Here is a 19,027-nt window from a genome sequence, read left to right as displayed (position 1 = left end):
CAGAATTGGTGGTAAGACAGCAAAGATAAATTATCAAAAATAACAGTTAAAAAAACCCACCCAAAGGGAGTTGCTCAACATGCCTGGCGCTGTTACTTTGTGCGCGTCACTGCGCCGCCCAGGTCCCGCTCCGCGGCCGGGCACGCCACTGGGAACCTTTACGCAGCTTCCCAGCTGCCCCAGCACATAGGAAGCCCCACGCTGGCCTCTCCCCTGATTTTTGTTAATAATTACCATGCGCAGGCAGCTGCCCTGAGAGCGGTACCCTTGCTGTGCCGTTGAGCAGCAGGGTCCTTTCCCCAGCTCTACACCCACACGGCAAGCACGTATCTTTTGTCCGGTTTGTCAGCCATGGCCGCTGCTCAGCCTCCAGCAGCCCTTCTGCCCTGCCCCGCGGGCTCCCAAGCCCTCAGGCTCCAGCGCTCCATCCCCTTCCCCAGCACCAGCCCACGCTGCTGCTCCCACAGTGAGCCCGAGCCCTTCGTTCTGCCAGGGGTAGCGATCCCATTCCCGGCCCGCCATGACAACACCGCCACGGCGGTCGCTGGCTGTGAGGCCCTGTCCTGCTCCAAACGGCTTGGCGCCATTTTACGTTACGGACACCTCAGCCTCACGCTAGCAAGCTTCCAGAGGGTAATTTTAATTTAAGGCATATCCAAAACTCTCTCCAACAGACACGGAAGTAAACTGGGCCCGACCCAGCGTTTGCTGCTGAGAACGCACGACATGACATTCAAACGCGACCGCTGTGTTTCTGGAAGGATCCACCAGCGGCAGCTCCAGCGTTCACAGCTTCCACACGCAGAAACAGCACGTGCGGCCATGGGGCTGCGGCACCACCACCCTGACAACACCTAGACGGAAAGTCTTCTCCGTCGATGGGCAGAACCCCAGCAGCAGTGACCCCGCTCACCAGCTCCCAGAGCACTATTCTCCCTTCCCTTCACAGCAACCGTCACCCGCATCCGCGGCGAGCTCCATTTTCAAGCTGTGTCGTGAAATGTTCAGTTCGGAGCTAAGTGACACTCCCTGCAGCGTCATTGCTTTTCTCCCTCAGTGCTGTGTTACCAAATCAAAATACTTCACACCATCTATTCTGGAAGAAATAATTTTATTGTTTCCACCTGCCAGGTTTCACTGTGAGTGATGACTCGGACAGCTTGCTAGACAGCCTCTCTCATGATTTTGGTGAGCTTCTGGATCTTTGACCTTGTCGACATGTCCACGTACTTCTCCCCAATATTGACAATCATGCCACCGAGGATTGACGGATCAGTCTGAAGAAGAAATGTTAAACAGAAATTCTATTAGCAAAAACGTCAGCCTAGTATAAAATTTTTGCGCTAGTAAAAAAGGAAAATAAAGCTTTTAAAAGAGCGTTTTTCAAGATAACTTTGCAGTCACTGTATTCCAAAGTTAAGATTTTAGTAATTAAACATCAGGAGAGCTACAAGAATGCACAGAACTATGTAATATAGCAACTGGATTCAGTAAAGCGATTTTTTTTTAAAGATCAGAGAGACAGAAGCCCGGTTTAACATGAACTCAATGAAATTTATTTACAAATCAAAAATCCAGACCTTGGTCTCCAGCTTTAAAACCTCTCCCTTAGCCAAGAATCCACTCAGAGCACTTTTTAGCTCAGTAAGGCTGGCATCATCCAAGGGCTGAAAAATACGAACAGAAGACAAGGAAAATGAAGCACTTATAAACACTCAAATGATACAATGAGAACTCAGAATTTCTATTCAGAGTCTTCTAAAGACAGACGCTTCCATCAGGAAGGCAGATTAAGCAGCCTTCTTCAACAGGAAAAACACAAGGACAGCACAGAAACAGCAGTCACTTTGTGCCCTCCTCATTTCATGAAACATTGGGTTATTTGTGCATATATTCCTGGCAAAAGTTCGACGCTGACATCTTCAGGCAGCACGTATCAGGAATCCATACTTGCCCAAGTCAGCACCTGATGGCAAACCTGGAGATCTACCTCACCACTGTGTTCAGCCTGTACAGGGAGAGATCGATTTTGCTGCTTCTAACAATCAGAATTATCAGCTTGAGAAGAAACATGGTTTCATGTAAAGCGCTGGGCTGAGGACGCTGGCAGCGAGCTCCCAGCCCTGCTGCAGGCTCGCAGAATGCTCCTGGCTAAGGACGCCTCTCTCCACCGCCACGGAAGAATGCTGCATCCCTGTGGCAGGGATGCTGTCAATCTGTCCCTGCTTCCCCTACAAGTTGCTCAGATAATCTGAGATAGAAACAAAAGGGACTTCACCGAAGAGCACTGGCTTTGTGTTAAAGGCTATTTAAATAAACTGTTTGCTATTAAATAGAAATTAAGAGCCAAAGAAACCAACAACAACAGCAAAAACGCAGCAGGAAAGTAACTTTACGTATAAAATACTTTGGAAAAGTTGTGGAAAGGTTTGCATAGGTTTGTGAGTCCCCACGTCCTTGAAGGCTGCCACCTGCACTGACAACATGCGCTCATGGCCTACACAGAGCCAGTCCACCTGAAGTGGATGAGCCCGTTTAGTCCAGGCCAGCAGTTCACTGCAGCCCTGCCCAAGGGCCACAGGTTTACACTACATACCTAGCTAACCAGCCTCCTGCTCTAACAGACCTGGCCATGGGCCCATTAAGGAAGAAGTCACTGAAGCACCAGGACCACCGTGCCTCCAGCCTGACACTTACAGCTCACGGAGACACCGTCTTCCCTCCCACCTCCCTGGGCACCAGCCAGACTTGCCCGTCTGCTGCTTTTTCACAAAAGTCTCCCTACAGCTTCGGAGTCGGCCACTTGTCCTGGTTACTGCAGGTGGTGAATTCGGTAGCGGCTCCCTATGAAGCGCAGGAGGAAGCACCACAGGCATTCTCAGTCCTGTCAGGTTATCTGCCTCGCTCTAGCCAACAGCTCATCTGTTAGTTCTGACCTGACCTGTACAATCCTGATGACAGAAGTAAGAATAGAAGTATCTGCAGACAAGGCTGACATTTATCAGCCGCTGGGCTCACACACAGGAAGGAAAGATGTTACCTGCTAAGCTGGAATGGGAGTAACGCATTTATTTTTTGACCAGTAATTGCCTATACAGTCTAAAAAAGAACTGTTTGCAGAAGGACTTTCATCTTGGTTGAGGTGAGATATTTCCTCGCTACTCATATAGCAAGTACTTCAACTAATTAAGCCCAAGAAGTTTTCCTTTTACACCGCTACCTGCTAGGCTCGATCTAGAGGCCCCCGGCTCACCTGCGCAGTGGTGACTGTGCACAGCACCTCTCCTCGGTACGCACTCATGATCTTCCCAAAGGCAGAAACAATGTCCGGAGTGCTACGCAAGCGACCGTTTTCAGCAAGCAAGTCTGGAGGAGGCAGAGGCGTTGAAAGGGTTTAAAGCACCCGCTAGAAGCGGATTTGGGTAGCAACCAGCAGTAACAAACAGCCTTGGGTGTTTCTCTGGAGTCAGACGGTTACTCACTCATCAGGTTGACCGTGATAGGGGACATTTTCTCTTTCGCCAAGGCATCGTTCACAGCTTTCTGCTTAACCGCGCCCTTGGTGTGAGGGTTCATAACAACACTGGAGAGCTTGGGGTCCTTCAGGAGAGTCTAAGAGCACAGACAAACAGAGTGGCAAAGGCCGGGAGCCTCCCGGGCATCGCGGGGCCTCACCTGCTCACTCCTCAAGGAAGAACGGCGAGGGCTGAAGCCGCCGGGAGGTGAAGCGGCAGCTCGGGCTGTAGCTCGTCTACAGCACGTCCCTTTCGGAGCTAACGAGCCTCCCGCATCGCTCCCGAGCAGCTTCGCCCCGCAAGCGGGACCCCCCCCCCACCGTGTGCCAGAGCCGGGCCCGCCGCCCTCCCCACCGGCAGCACCGGGCGGACGCAGGCCAAGGCGGGGGGACACACAGCGGGGGACGGGCATGCCTTACCCCCACTCGGCTCAGCTCCTTCTCCACCTGCTCCAGCTTCTTCTGCTTGGAGGCGGCGGAGTAGAGGGCGGTGGCATAGCGCCCTTCCAGCCCGTACACCTGGATGGGAGGCTGGGGGCGAGAGGCCGGGCGCTGAGGGCGGGGAGCCGGCCGGCCAGCCCCCCCCGCCGGTGACCCCCTCGCCCCCCCCGCTCACCTTCACCAGCCTGGAGACCGGCCTCGCCGCCGACGTGCTCAGCTGCCGCACCTGCGGGGCGCACAGCGGGTGAGGGCGAAGGCGCGGAACTGCCGCCTCCTTCCCTCCGGTACCCACCAGGGCCGCCGCCCTCCCCTCACCTTCACGGAGAGCCCCGCCGCCGCCGCCATCTTCCCCGGCCGGCGCTGGAGGTCACGCCGGAACCCGGCCCCGGGGGGCGGCAGCGCGCAGGCGCGGCGGAGGCAGGCCCCGCCCCCCGGCCCCGACGCCCCGCCCTGCTGGCCCTGCCGTCCCACTGGCCCCCTCCCCACTCTCCGCGCCGCGGGGCACGCTGGGAATGGTAGTTCCCCGGGGCCCCGCTGGCGGGAAGCGGCCGCTTGGCCCACGGGAGCGGCCCCCCCCCGCGGCAATCTCCTGCCCCGCGGGGACCGGAGCTCCCCCTCGCTGCCCCTTCCCGCACCCCGCTGCTGAAGGCGGCGGCTTCCCTCCGGCGGAGCCGGGCGGCGCGGGGCCCGGGGTGACGGGACAGCGGCTCCCCTCGGGGCCCTCCGCCCGCGCTGCCCGCGGAGGGCTGTGCCCGAGCCCCCGGCCGGCCGCCGGCGCGTTTGCGCCCCTGCAGGTCGAGAGGCCGCGGGGGAGGCCTGGGGAGCCTTGCGGGTGCCGTGACGGGGTGCGGCGGCCCGCGGCCCTTCCCGCCTTCCTGTTGATAACCCTAAGTCGGCGAAAACAAGGACCCCCCACAGCTTGCTTTGGGATTTTCAGAAAGCAGGCATTCTTCATTGCAGCGCTGGGCGCACGCCGCGTATGGAAGCAGGCATCCATCCCTTCGTTCCGTCCCTCCTCCATAAGTTCCAGGCCGCGGGGCAGTACCCTGCTGCCGACTGGTTGTGTCGTTTACATGAGCTCAGTCACCGTTTCCACACCGCGTGTGTTCAGCGAGTCGGGGTCTGTGGGACCTCCTTCTATGAGGTGTGATTTTTAGTATTATAATGTATTATAATGAAGGATAGGCTACTTTCAGACACTACTTCTTTGCCAAAACCAGCTGAAACTAAGCAGGTGTTAACAAGCCTGCTTCTCAGAGAGTTCTCATCTCCCTCAAAGACAGGTCTCCTGATTTAAAGGCTCCTTTCGTTCACCTCCGTGGCAGCTTGAAGGGAAAGGTTTCAAACGCATTCCTAAATAAGCAACAAAGTCCTGCTACTCTCACTACACTAAGGCCTTTATGATAGCAGTGTAAGGGTCCTGTACCACCCACCGCCGCACACCCCTCCCTTCAGATGCACCAGGAGAGCAAGCGACGCACAAGTTCTTCGACAGAGAAAATGTCTGCTGTGCTTTCCTCTCGGGCGTTTCTGCTGCCCTCTTAACACAGTGAAGCTACCCCTGAAACGCCGTGAGCGACCTCTTCCCCTCCAATAAACTAGATCCAGACGTCTCCTGGGGCAAAGAGACACTCTTCCAGGTAAAGCACAGGGTAGGCGATCTGAATGTCAGCTCTGACTTTCTCATTCTCTTCGCGTGACCTTGAGCAACTCCAGTCCTGCCTGCTACTGAGCCATCTTGAGCGGTTAAACTCATTCTCTTCTTACTTCTTCCATCTTTTCCATAAGAGACAGCGAAGGGCTTGCCTGCTTCACGGAGCCGTTACGAAGTTTCAGCAATTCTTTTCTGCGGTGTGAGTAGCTCAGACGGGCGCTGCTATGGAAATCCAAAGCGTGGCGTTAACGGAAAGCGTGCTGCAGGAGGTCTGCTGGGCAGGCTGGAGACACTAGATGTTGCTGTTGCTACAAATTGCAAGCGATGTGATCGCTTCAGCGATGTCAAAACCAGAGCATTAGAACAACGCTCCTTTGGAAACACAGTCTGCATAAAAGAGCTGGTCTGCCGTCCCACCAGAAATACAACAGCATCACCAACGGGCTTTGTCCTGCATGTCAGGACTTGGTTCCCTCTTCCGTCCCTGGCTGTATTTGCTGTGGTGGCATTCAAGGGCACAGGTATAGTCCATGACAGAGTTAAGCCTGACATAACATCGTGCTTCTCCATAGTTTTAATAACAGTACTAAGAGAAGCATATCTAAATTGTGGAAAAATCTTTGGTTTTCTTTAGCATAAATAATATTTTAATCTATTTTTTTGTGATAATGTTCATGAACTGAAGTTTTGGAATGGTGCAGAGAATGGGTTTATCTGAAGTGGGGTTCTGTATCCCAAATTTTATTAGTGTAATTCTGAAACACTCTATGATCTTGTAGCATTTTGATACACAGAAAATCTGGCTTATTGAGGCCAGTCAAATCACTGAGAGCTGAGGGTACTTCAATGAACTAGGGGTTGGAGCAAATTCTGTTAGTTCTTTCATGAATTAAAATCAGAACACCTCTCACAGGTTAATTTTAGACAAATAAAATGCTACAGGTGATAAATAGTTTGTACATTTATGCCTTATACTGGAAGGAATATTTAAATCCGGATAAAGACTGTTCTTGTATTTATATAGCTGTTATAATAATGGATTCCTCCATCACCATGATATGGGAGTTTTTAGGAGGTTTTTTTTTCTCCTACAAAGCGATTAAACTCCGCATACTGCCAGTCCCTCGGCATTTGACATTTACCTCTGTCCCTGGTTTCAGTTTGGTCACTTAGTGAGCACATGCACATTTACAAGCTCTTCCATGAGAAACACCTGGAAGAACATTGACTTGTGGGTCTGCCACTTAAGGTTACAATCCTTCAAGCACTAAAAGTACTCATGCTTATTAGGTGTGGTGATTTTATAAACATCACATTTTTCTCCTGTTGAGACAGACTAGAACTGAAATAATACAAAATATGTTTTATTTTCCTTCTATATGATAAATCTTGGAAACAATTGTTCTGAATTTAGATACATTTAGACACACCCTTGTTCTTATATATTGAAGACACACGGGCTTCACACAGGCATGGCAGCAACAGAGTTCACTGTAATCAGCACTTTTATGTCTCTAGAAAAATGTGATGATTCTTCCTCTGTGCTAGTGGTGGGGATGTGTTTTGATCAGGGCTCAGCTGCATGAGGTGTTATAGAACTTGTAGCAAGACTTAGACCATTCCACAAAGAACTTGCAGCACGTAGAGGTAAAAAGATGATGAGGTTTGTAACAGCACATCTGGTGTCCTCACAGTGATGACAGTGTATCAGGTCAGTGCCACAAAACATGCCCTCCACCAGACTATGACCAGCTCCCTTTAAAGAAACAACCAAACAAAAAACCCCCACCACCCATAAAAAAACTCTAATAATTCTACTAGTGACCCAAAAAACCCCCACCACCCATAAAAAAACTCTAATAATTCTACTAGTGACCCAATTTTTTTAAGCAAGACTAAAAACACTGAATACTTCTCTCCCCCACCTTGCAACTCACCTGAAACATGAGCTTTCGGCCTGTTTTGAACGCTGTTCTGCACCTGCTAGTCAGTAATTGCACCCGGCTGTTTCCTTTTGGCTGAGCCTGGGATTCCCAGGCTCGGCACGGCAGGGTCCCAGAGGAGCCAGGGCGTAGCTGCAAACAAGTTCCTGACCCAAAGTTTATGTTATTTACAAGAAACAGAGTGCTTTTCCTCTCATGGTGCTTCAGTTATGCTCAGAGAATGAGGCATAGAAAAGCTATGACCCAGCTCACCTCCCTGTTACTACTGTGGTTTTTTTCCTGCAACTGCTGAAGGAAGGTTTTTGTTTGTTGTGGTTTTTTTCCCCTCCCCCTCTCTCCCAGGGACTGCCCTTTATCTTCCGCAGGAACAGTTGGTACTCTCGCTGAATCTAATTCACCTGGTTGTTTTCCATAGCTCCGCTATATAAGCAGTTCTGCTTGGGCAGGTAAGATCAAGTGCTCTGTCACACTGACTCCCTGGGGACTAAGCCTTTACAGGCAGTGACCCACACACTAAAACCCTGCTGCCAAGGGAAAACCTAACTCATTTTCTTATTAAGAAAAGGGTCTTTCACTCAGTGGCATGGGACAGAAAATATGTCTTTTTTTTCTCCAAACTGGAAAGAATGGTTGTAAAACCACAAAAACGGTTAGGGGATTCCAGAATAGGAGCTGGAGCAATATTAATGGAATTAGGCAACTGAACTTGCTGACCTTAGCATCAGAACACTCTGCTGAAAGCTCTTTATAGGCATATTTGCAAAACCAAGTACCTGTGCCTACTTTTTCCTGCCCTCCAAGGGAGATTTCAGTCTAGCAGTGTAACATGATAAAATGATTAATAGTTATGATTTTATTGTGCATGTGATACTCCTAGGGTGCTCATGGTATTCTAGTTTATTTTCTGTCTTGCCATAGAAATCTGTTGTAATGGGAAGAAAACCACAACTGGGTGCTTGTAGCTTCCTTGGCAAATATATATGCTTTTTAAGCGTAGACTTTAAAAAGATCTACGCTCTTTTAAGATACCCTAGAAAGCCTGAAAAGGATGAGCTATGATATTATTTTTATAGGTTGGTGAAATAAGCATGAATCTGCAAGGCTTTATACTGGAAAAGGTGATGTGGGCTCACTTGCACATTTGATTGTTTTACAGGTTGTCCATGAAATATAAATGGTAAAAAGAACTGGTTTGGGAAAGTGTGTGAACAATAGACGTGCTTTGGTGTAGGTAGTACTAATAGTTTAACTTTACCATTTCACACATTGGCAGAGGAGCAGTTAGAGCATTGCACTGAGTCTCAGGAGATTTGGGATCTATTTTCAGCCCTGTGTTGGGCCTGCTGATTGGCTTCTAATAATTCTGCGCCTCAGTTCCCCCATCTGTAAAAAAGCAAGAATGAGGCCAATATCCTTTATAAACAGCTTTAAATTCTGTCAATGAAACACAATTTATTAATAGCAATGGTACCTTCTCACACACACTGCCCTTAAAAAAAACAATTGTAAATTCACAAATGTTGGTCAATTTATGGTAATGTGCAAGTGGCTATGGAGAATAAAGAAGAGGAGGACTATCATGCGTACTCCATCACTGTCTGGAAAATGAGATGTTAACCTAGACTCACCTCTGGAGTCAGTGGCAACATACACTGTGAATTAGAGGTGTTGGTCTGTGTTACAGAATCACAGAATGGTCAGGGTTGGAAGGGACCTCTGTAGTCGTCTAGTCCAACCCTCCTGCCGAAGCAGGGTCACCTACAGCAGGCTGCACAGGACCTTGTCCAGGCGGGTCTTGAATATCTCCAGAGAAGGAGACTCCACAACCTCCCTGGGCAACCTGTTCCAGTGCTCCGTCACCCTCAGAGGGAAGAAGTTCTTCCTCATGTTCAGACGGAACTTCCTGTGCTTCAGTTTGTGCCCATTGCCCCTTGTCCTGTTGCTGGGCACTACTGAAAAGAGTCTGGCCCCATCCTTCTGACACCCACCCTGCAGATATTTGTAATTTGTGTTCTTGAGGTCTGTCACAGAAATGCCCACTGAAGTGGCAGAATCAGCAGAGATCATTGAACAGAAGCCAGAACTGAAAGGGCGCCTTTGAGTGGAAGACCTCTCTTCCTTCCGTTTAAACTTGGGCCAGATACTGGCCTGAGTCATAGCAGGGTAGATCTCTGAAATACTCAAGTCAGAGGTGTTTCTGCGGAGCTGAGACCCCAGCCTGCCATCCACTCACCACGTGTAGGTCTTCGTATCTGCCTTGAACTGAAATTAGCTGTCTTGTGCACGGATGCAAGGTTCTTGCCCAATGAGCGTGTTGCAGCATTTTGTGTCAGACAGAAGCCTCAGCAGATTCTGGTTACATGGTAGAGCTACAGCTTACTCATTACCACAAGAGGGAAGCCAATACTAATAATGTAACTTTATTTGTGTATTAACTATGGTTATTGTGGCAAGGTTTTTATCCATTTCAAGGCTGTTGCGTGTCTCCTCTTTCTTTGTAGCAAACTTGCATTTGATCATATGTCAGAAACTAAAGAACATTGTTCCACATTCCGTTTGCTCAATGTCCCGTGAAATGAATTTCATGGATTTGCCTGTCTCGTTTGAATGGCAAATACATAAACCTGGAACAGAAAGTTGGGGCGAAACTAAGCTGGTTGCTTTCTTAGCAAATTTTAACAGTCCGCATGCAAGTAAGGGGAAGTTTGGTGGGCATGGAACTTGAAAAAATAAAGATGGTGTTTTCCCTGATTTGGATGAGCATGAGAAATTAAACACTGTTCTTGGAGTCATAGGCATAACTATTTCTAGTAGCTCTTACCCCATAGTAATGACAAATTGATTCAGCAAGTCTTCCGACTCTCGTTAGCCTGTGTTGCAATGTATGTGAGCACCTTCTTTATTGGTTCATTTATTATGGCAAACCTGATCTCATTTAGTCTGCTGCAAACCGGAGTAGCTCTGCTGATTTCAGGAACTTCATTGAATCGCTTGTCGTGTGGTGTGGTATCTGTGAAAGTCACCCTTGTTCAGATCACATGTTGAAGGCTTAAAAGTGGTAGGTCAAGATTTGTCGTTACCTTTCACTTCACAGCCAGACGTTGTAAGATGCACACAGCCTTTTGAAAAAGGTCTTCGTAAAGTGGTGAAAGCCAGAAATGTGAAGCCAGAAGCAATGCAGAAAGCCACGTATGCTGAGGCTTCCTATGAAGACCCCTAGGGTGTTCCCTGCCAGTGCAGGAGAGGGAATCAGGGCAAGGTTGTGAAAGTCACAGACATAGATTGCAGTCCCCAAAGGACGTTTGCATAACTAGCTTCATTGTTCTTTTTTTTTTTTTTTAATACTTTAGGAGCATTTTGAGTATTTTGTTCTCCATACCACCACCACCCCCTTTAAGGCAGCTATACCTTAAAATGCTTTCCTAAATGTGCTGTTGGTCTCGGAGGAATTGTCAAGCTTAAAAGCAAACATAGCTGGAAATGCTACTGTTGCCCAGGTGGGCAGACACCTTTCACAGACCTGCACGGTTGTTGTTGAAGTATTCCCACACTACTTTGCTTCCTTCTTTTCCCTCCAGTGCTGTTTTAGGCCCCAGTCCCTCATGTATCTATGCATGCATTTAAGTACACGAGCGGTCACACTGCCTCCTGTGAGAATATTCACATGACTAAACTCATGCACTTGCATAGGGATTTCCTGAATGAAGGGCATAAAAGGAAATGGCCAGGTTAAAAATAATGGGTTGGTTTTGTCCCTGATGTAATGCCTTTGACACTAGTGGAATTATACAGGGCTGAAATGGATCCAATACGCCCAAACAAAGAACTATCTGCAGCTCTCTCACCTGCCAGTTTCCGTAGCTGTGTTTATGGCCTAATCAAAGCCGATCTTCCTTTCCTTGTGGTTGGGTGGCTGAGGCTGGGGGGAATTCAGATCGCTTTGCACCTCTCCCTCAGGACAGTATCTCCCCAGGCTCCAGGTGTGTTTGCCCTGCAGAGCTGTTATGTCCATGGAGCTTCTCCAGAGCCTGCGTTCACAGTGTCCCTGTTGCTCGGTCACCCGGGGTGGCCATGGTGGCTAACAATAGAGCGGGCCCTTGCCTGTCCTGCTGTTTGCCTGCTTCTGTGAGATGCTGAGCCGTTCTGTGGCCTTAGCAGGAGCTGCTGGGCTTGGGGCAAGAGCCCCTCTTGTCTCGGTTGGTGTCTAGGTTGCTTCTCTTTGTCTCCTGCACCAGCGCTGCTTTGTTCTGCACGGGTATTGAATGCTCCAGATGAACGCTCACACTCGAAAACGGCTGGTATGTAAACATAAAAAAAAAACCAACCCACATCTTGTTAGGCTTAGAAGAAACGCCTCTTAAAAATGTTTCTCCCTCCTTTCTGTGGCTGTGCTGCCCTGTGCCCTTGCGGTCTGTGGGAGTCCCCAGCCTGTGCCATGGTGAAGCTCTGACCTGGGACCTGTGTGAGGCGGAACTTGCACCCGCAGCTAGACTTCTGTGCAGCCTGGCTGTGGTTTCCTCCAGCTCACTGAAAGCATGTGCTGTACCTGCCGTACCTGCCTGCGTGCTCACTAACATGGGACAGACCTCTGAATGTCAAAAGATAGGCAGTCAGGAGAGAGAGGGGAAAAACCCTACCCCAAAACACAGCGCTGAATAAACAACCTCTAGCATCCAGGGCTCATGATGGCTTTTGACAAGATCTATCTTTAGTTATAATAGTGAGTCACATCATTGTGATCTGACTTTACGGTTAGTTTGAGGTATGAGCCAGGCCATGGGATTGAGAGCGAGAGCATCATGGGATGTAGCTGTAAAATTCCACTGCTCGCTACTCTCTAAATCAGGTTTGAAGAGCATTAAGAAACAGGAAGCATGGGGGGGGGTGGGGGGGGTTGGGTAGGGGGAGGTCTTTTTTCAGCGGAAAATTATTGCGGCGCACGGTGCATCATGATGTAGTTCACCAGTGCAGGGAGAATAACTGGGGAGATGTATTAGCAATTGGAGACGGCCGTAATAGTCTTGAGCAAAGCACACCTCTCTCCGCATAGCTCTGTGTGCAAAGTGTCACGTCTAACCCACCCCACCAGCCACTACACGCTACTGCAGGATTTTCTTGGATGGTGCTGCGTTGCTTAGCAACATTGCTAGGCAGCATGCTATACATCACGCACAGCGCCGGCTACTACGATGTAGCAGCGCTGCTTCCACTTATTTTTCCTGTGCTATAAAACATTAATTTTCGGCTCGCCGGCAGACGCGGCACCAGGAGGTTGAGTGACGCTGCCTCCCGGGTGGACGCATGCAGCTCCTGTTGACTGTAATGGGAATCACAAGCAGCCCCAGGCTGAGTTGAGCTCCCGGTATGTAAAATGTGGGCGTGATTCCTGAGGTGTAAACACTTGCCATGCCTGAGGTGGAATACAGGTTGGCTTTAACATAAACAAATAAATAACAAGGCAGTGAAGGTGATGTGACAGACAGAATAATACCTGCAACATATGCCCCCCTAGACGTTTTTCTTTGGCATGAGCAAATCCTGTTGTGAGGACAGCGTGACTGTGTGCACAAAGAGAGGGACATTGACTGGACATCCTGGGATATTGTTGAGGCTCCTCCACACCACAGCGTTGTTGGATGAGACTTCATGTCACGAACACGAGTGGTGGTTTTTTAGACTGATGAGTGTGATTTCAGTGGCGTCGGCCTGCCAAGCCCCCTCCCCGAAGTGATTGTATAACCAGCTGTTGCACGCACACACACTAAAAAAGAGAAAACCTATCCTATTCTATGAGAAGCTGAAGTGTCATTACAGACGGCAAACAACAGAGAGCCTGGTCCCAGAGCTCCAGAGAAGATGGCATCTGCAGCTCGCTTCAGGTGCGCGGGCCCAGAACTAGGAGCTGTCTTTTCCGAGAGCAAAACAGGGCTCTGCAAAAGGTCTGCACAGGACAGGGTTTGAATAGTTCTGAAATCTCTGTGCCTAAAATTTTCATGTTTTGGACATATCGTTACTGATACTGTTAGCAGGTGGCGAGAAGGGAGGGATGCAAGAGAGCTGATAAAAGGCAGCAGATAGTTTCTGGCATCTGAACGCTGTGTTTTCCTTCTGCACATCGGCGGGCAGACTGGCTGGTTGAGCCAAGCAAAGAGGGAAGCAAGAGGGGAAAACCACACTGTCAAAATACACAACGGTTTTTGAGATGAACAGCTGCATTACCCTTCCTTTACACTTGCAGATACGGCAGCACTGACAGAGTCAGCAAAACTGTGTTTTGTCCAACAATTATTTTTCAAGAGAGCAGGAATTTAGGTTGAGCTTAACCCATGCTATTATAGGCACACCTTACTGCATCTTGGGGTGTATGGTGGAACCAGATAAATCAGACTTTTCTATAACAGAGTGGTATGTCTTCGCACTACAGATCCTGGAGGAGTAGAGCGACTGCAGTTTGATACAGAAACCGTTCTCACGGCGTTCAATGGCATTAGTCCAACAGCGGAACAAAGACAGCGACAGAACTTCCATTTCATGTTTTTTACCAAATCGCGGCAGACTGAAGCGAATTCAGTGCCCAGGGCTCAGCTCCCCCGTCAGGGTCCTCCATCTCTGTTTGTACGTAAGGCCAGTTTAATCCTAGGAGAAGATGTTCAGAATTTGCACTAAGAGTAGTATATGTACCTAACACTTTGCAGTGAAATCTACTGCTACAGGCAAGTAAAATATCATCCCTCTTGTACCTGTGCTTCAGGCACAAGTGTTGTCTACAAGCCTGTTGTGGTTTTGCAGCCCTTCCTTGTCGAGGGAGGTAAAAAAGAATATTTGTAATCTGTCTATTTTTTTTTAACCTGAAGGACTTAAATTGGAATGATTGCCCAGTTTTATTTCTAGATTTTTAGCACGATATTTCTTCCATAAAATGCTTCATCAAATATTGACAGCAGTCACAGTAAAATTTAAGGTGTATGAAAAATTTGCAGAGTTTCAGCATATATTTGCAAATCTTTCTATCAGTTCACAAAGCCTCTCGGCGCTGATGGCTTGACAACAGACGGAACTGTTTCACTTTTTGTGAAGGATGACCAAGCAAAAAAATACAACCCAACCGTGTGCATTCACTGATGTCTCAAGGAATGGCTTCTCCTTGTTATTCGAGCAGAGGTGTGAATTGCTCCAGAAGGACGCCAGTGAGTGGTAGAGGAATGCCAGACCCAGCGCATGTCTAGGAGAGCCAGGGTGCCGTGCCTGGTTCCTGCCAACACGAGGACTTCAGCAGCAGAAAGGTACCTTACTATGACTGTAAATGTCATTTATACCTGCTGCAAGACCTCTGTGGAGTCTTAATACAAATGATGATCTACCTCAGCCCTTCCTGAGGGCTGAGAGTCATCACAGCAAAATTTAAAAGGTAAATTGCACCTTTCCACGAAATGGTGCCAAATACAGCACATGCAAGCATCTAAGTCTGTGCAAAAAGCAGAATAGTGTTATGTTGGGCAGGAGTAAAAAGAGAAACAAGCTAATCTCTAATGAAGTTGGAAAAGAAAATAGCCGAAGGATCTTTTCTCTCTGTGAGTTTCATGGTAAATACCACTCAGTTTTCGGTATCATTAATATCTTATTATTATGACTACTATTAAGCGGTAGCCTCACCTACTTTTGTCTATGTTTTATGGGCATGCCTGAGCATTTTGCAAGTTGGAGGTTGGGCTAAGAGCTGGAAATATTGTATCATCATTTCATTACCGCCTGGCTTGAAGAGAGGATCCATTAATCTGGTTTTGTAGGCATCTGCTGTGAGAAAGTAAGGGAGGAGGCCACTACAAACTCTACTATGGTTACTGGGGAACTGCCATAATTTTTTTACAGAAAAGGCAATGTTTCTCTTCTACTTCCTTAAACTGACCATCACAGCTTCATTTTTTCCCTTTCTTCTATTTATTTGCAAGAAATAAGTGTTGTTTTTTTGTTTCATGCTACAAGAACTGTCACAGTCTTCTGGCTCTCCAAATGACTCAGGGTCAATGTAATCTGAAAAACAAACAACTCTAACAAAACAAACTTTTCACAAATAAACCCACAAGAACTGAATCCAGTGCTGATCTCCTCGAAAATCTGTTTGCATGGTTCCCTTTCCTTTATATCCAGTATGCATGGATAAGGGACAACATGTAGTTGTGTTCAGAAGCAGAAGACTTCTTTTATAAAGATGTGGACAAATACGTGGTATGTCAGAGAGGTTACATGTCACCTACTTTACCTGGAAGAACCCTTGAAATGAATACAACCGGGAAAAAAGGTGAAAACCAGCATTTAATGAACATGAAGTGCAATCAGATAGGATGTGGTTTGGGAGTATCGGTCTCCCTGACTCTCTCTGATACTTTAAAAAACAGTATTAAAGTTATGAGCCAAACCCCTGAGAAATGAAAGGAGGAGGCTAGCCTGACCATTTGCCCCCTCTGCACGTGTGTTTTAGGACAAGCTGGTAATTAAACAATCAGCTGCTATTTGTTCATAGAAAACCCAACGCATTGACTTGAAGCAGGTGGCAACCACTGGGTAATGTTTTTAGACCCCTGTCCGTCCGGGTGGAAGCGTGATGGAAGTGCCTTCAGGAAAGCTCCCAGTGAAGGACAGGATGCGTGCATCCAGAGTGTAAGGCAGAAGTTGCAAGCTGACTAGTGAAGATGAAAGGGAAAAAGTCAGCTCGTTCTTTAGCTTAGTGCTGTCAGTCCTGAGCACTGGATGTGGTAGGTGTTCTTAGATAAAAGAATATCTGATCTGGTAATAAAAGGATATAATAATTCAAATTCATTGAAAGGCTAGTTAAACCTGTTTGGGCCATCACGATCATCTCGTCAGACTTCCTACAAAATTCAGGCCATTGATCCTCAAAATACAGTTCCTCCCCTCACCCTCTGACTACTGTCAGAGTTATAATATATGTGACTTTGCTGTGATCATGTTCTTTTGGTGCTTATTTTAAAGGTGTTACTAGCATTTTGCCTTGCATTGCTGATTTGATGTTACAGAGCAGCCAGCCCAGGTTTGCTTGCAAAGGTACGCACAAAGGCTTTTTATGCAAAGTTATATTTTAAATATTGCTAGAAGCAGTCTCACATTTATGATGTTTTGGGGGTTTTATATTTGTTTTTATTTATATTTACTTTTAATTTCATTTAAACATTTATTTATGTTTATATTTCAAATTGCAGTGAACTGAAAAATGAACAAAATTTATGCATTCTTTTGCTTGTTTTTTTTCTGTTTTAAGAAACACTCCTCCTAAGCGCAGAAGAAAAAGAAATCAGAATTTTTGTAGATGTAGACATTTCAAGACGTTTTTCCTTTTTTATATGAGGGGAAAATTAAAATAAAAATAGTATAACTCCTTCTTTTATTCAGTCATTTTTAATACCAGAGTCCTAAAAGCTGGTTTGGAAGATGAACGTTCATTACAGAAATACCTAAGCGTGCATTTTTTTTCCCTGGTCCTGGATCAGTGACAGCAACACCCTCCTGGATATTTTTCCAACACATGGGAGGCTGCTGATTGCTGGTTTATAGATGTTGGGGCCATTTTGTTTGTTCCTTAAAATCACATTAACGTTGCTGCCATCTCACAGTATAAAACCGTGCTGTTGCTACTAAGAATTCACTGAAAAACTCTGTTATTGAAAAACAGTTACAGAAATCTTTCTGATTCATGAACGTCGCTGTACGGATTAAGGGTAATAGCAGCACTACCGTAGCCAGCTTACTCTCTGTCAATAAATCTGTTGTTTCAGTCTGGATGAGTAATGTGATCTAGCTTTTGATATTACACTGTTGTTCTGCATAGTAACATTTGTGCTCAGGTGTAACGTGACCCCGTTGTTGACAGCGTGTCAATGAAAGAGATGCCAGCCTATGCTCTAGGCAGCATGTCATTGTGCTCCTTACTCCAGCAAACTGTACATCCTTGTAATATATGTTATGTAGTCAACGCTTTTTTTCCTTTTTAGTTCGGAAAAAAAGAGAGTTTGATTCTCATCTCATGGGGCACACGGGGCTCATGGGGCTGAGATGCCCCATGGAGCATCACAGGTAATTTAGTTAGAACCATTGGAGTTGCATTGCTTTAAAACTGGAGAAGGGCTTGAGGAATTAACCCATGGTTTAATTTACACAGCAGTCATTCTCTCACAACTCTATTCACTTTGTTGGTGTTAGGAGGACAGAAGGAGGTCAGAAGTTTCCAACTCCTTGCCTAGGCTCCCTGTCACATAGGCAGCCTAAAATTTGTTGCTGGCTTCTTGTCATACTGACTTCCCCTTCATGACCTTTGTGATCCTGTTTCCAGCCTTGACAGTCCACTAAAATTCATGTTAAATTCTACCTGCAGGTGGGAGGGACTCATGTTCAAGTTTCAAGAGCTATTCATTGCATCTGACTTGCATAGCCATTCAGTCCTTCTTCCCAGGTGTTTTCATCTTCTCCCATAGCTTCAGTTTGTATTTGATGAACAGTGACCTCTTCAGAGGAATCTCGCTTAATTTATCTTTAAAATGTCTTTCAAACCACTGCGATGGTATAAACAAAAAATAAAAATTAATATTTATGATTTGCATGTTGCAATCCACTAAACAGTCTGAAGAGCAAGTCACAGGAAACAGGGTTGGGAAAATCTATTTGCTCATCAGACCCTGTCAGTACTCAGCTGCTTCTCCACAGGATATTGTCAAGTGGTTTTTCCAGCTGATGTTTAACTGGCCCGTTCTGACTGGCCAGATTAAACATTCCCATGTGGGTTCCTGTTGGGGGGGGGGTGTCTATTGCAATAAATGCTGCAAATACTCTTGAGCTCAGCTAGCCTTCTCTGGGCTTTGCTGACTTGTTGGAAGGTGCCAGCAAAGGAAAATTGATACAGAACATGAAAATTTGCTGGCCAGAGGTTTGGAATAACTTCTGATTGAAAGAAGGAAGATAAAGACCCCTTTTCTGGGAGAATTTTTTCAAGTATTTAAATTTAAATGGGGTTAATTTTGGAACAGAAAGTTCTAGAATGGACATATTTGTTTCCAGGGGAAAAAAAAAAAAAAAGGAAAAAAAGGCATGTATTTCTCAATCAGCTAAAATGTCCCTGGCCATATGTACTGGCATTCTGACACCTCTTTCCACACAAAACTAACCCTGGATTTGAGAATGCAAGCAATTATTTGCTTAAAGTTAAGTCTAGAAATAAATCTTTTTGGGATCCAAATCTTGTTAAATATTTTGTGATGCTGGTGTTTGGTGGACTGGACAGAAGAAAGCTTGCAAATTTCAGATTTGCAGTTATAATTAACTATTAGGAGGGAGAAAATATTCCCTGAGTTTCCTTCTTCTTGTTCTTTCATCGTTCAAAGACTTCGTATGGACAAATTCTGCAGCCGCAGAACTGAGAAAATATTGGAATGGTGATGATAGTTAACAACTGGAATGGTTCAAGTG

The 19,027-nt window shown here is 46.9% G+C and overlaps 1 protein-coding gene across 1 annotated transcript; it reads right to left on the bottom strand.

Moving 5' to 3' along the window:
• Window positions 1-1,094: 1,094 nt before the first annotated feature.
• On the bottom strand, window positions 1,095-4,330 carry ATP5PO (ATP synthase peripheral stalk subunit OSCP). Its single transcript, XM_075432434.1, has 7 exons — window positions 4,271-4,330; window positions 4,131-4,181; window positions 3,935-4,045; window positions 3,483-3,612; window positions 3,254-3,366; window positions 1,581-1,667; window positions 1,095-1,277 (listed from the first exon to the last, which is right to left on the bottom strand). The coding sequence occupies exons 1-7, from the start codon at window positions 4,298-4,300 to the stop codon at window positions 1,164-1,166; spliced, it is 636 nt and encodes a 211-aa protein (XP_075288549.1). The 5' UTR covers window positions 4,301-4,330; the 3' UTR covers window positions 1,095-1,163.
• Window positions 4,331-19,027: the final 14,697 nt, after the last annotated feature.

The sequence above is a fragment of the Opisthocomus hoazin genome, chromosome 1, assembly GCF_030867145.1.
Source record: "Opisthocomus hoazin isolate bOpiHoa1 chromosome 1, bOpiHoa1.hap1, whole genome shotgun sequence".
In the NCBI taxonomy this organism is placed as follows: domain Eukaryota; kingdom Metazoa; phylum Chordata; class Aves; order Opisthocomiformes; family Opisthocomidae; genus Opisthocomus; species Opisthocomus hoazin.
Note: the sequence above shows the minus strand (reverse complement) of the source record. Positions and strands in the feature narration are given on the sequence as shown.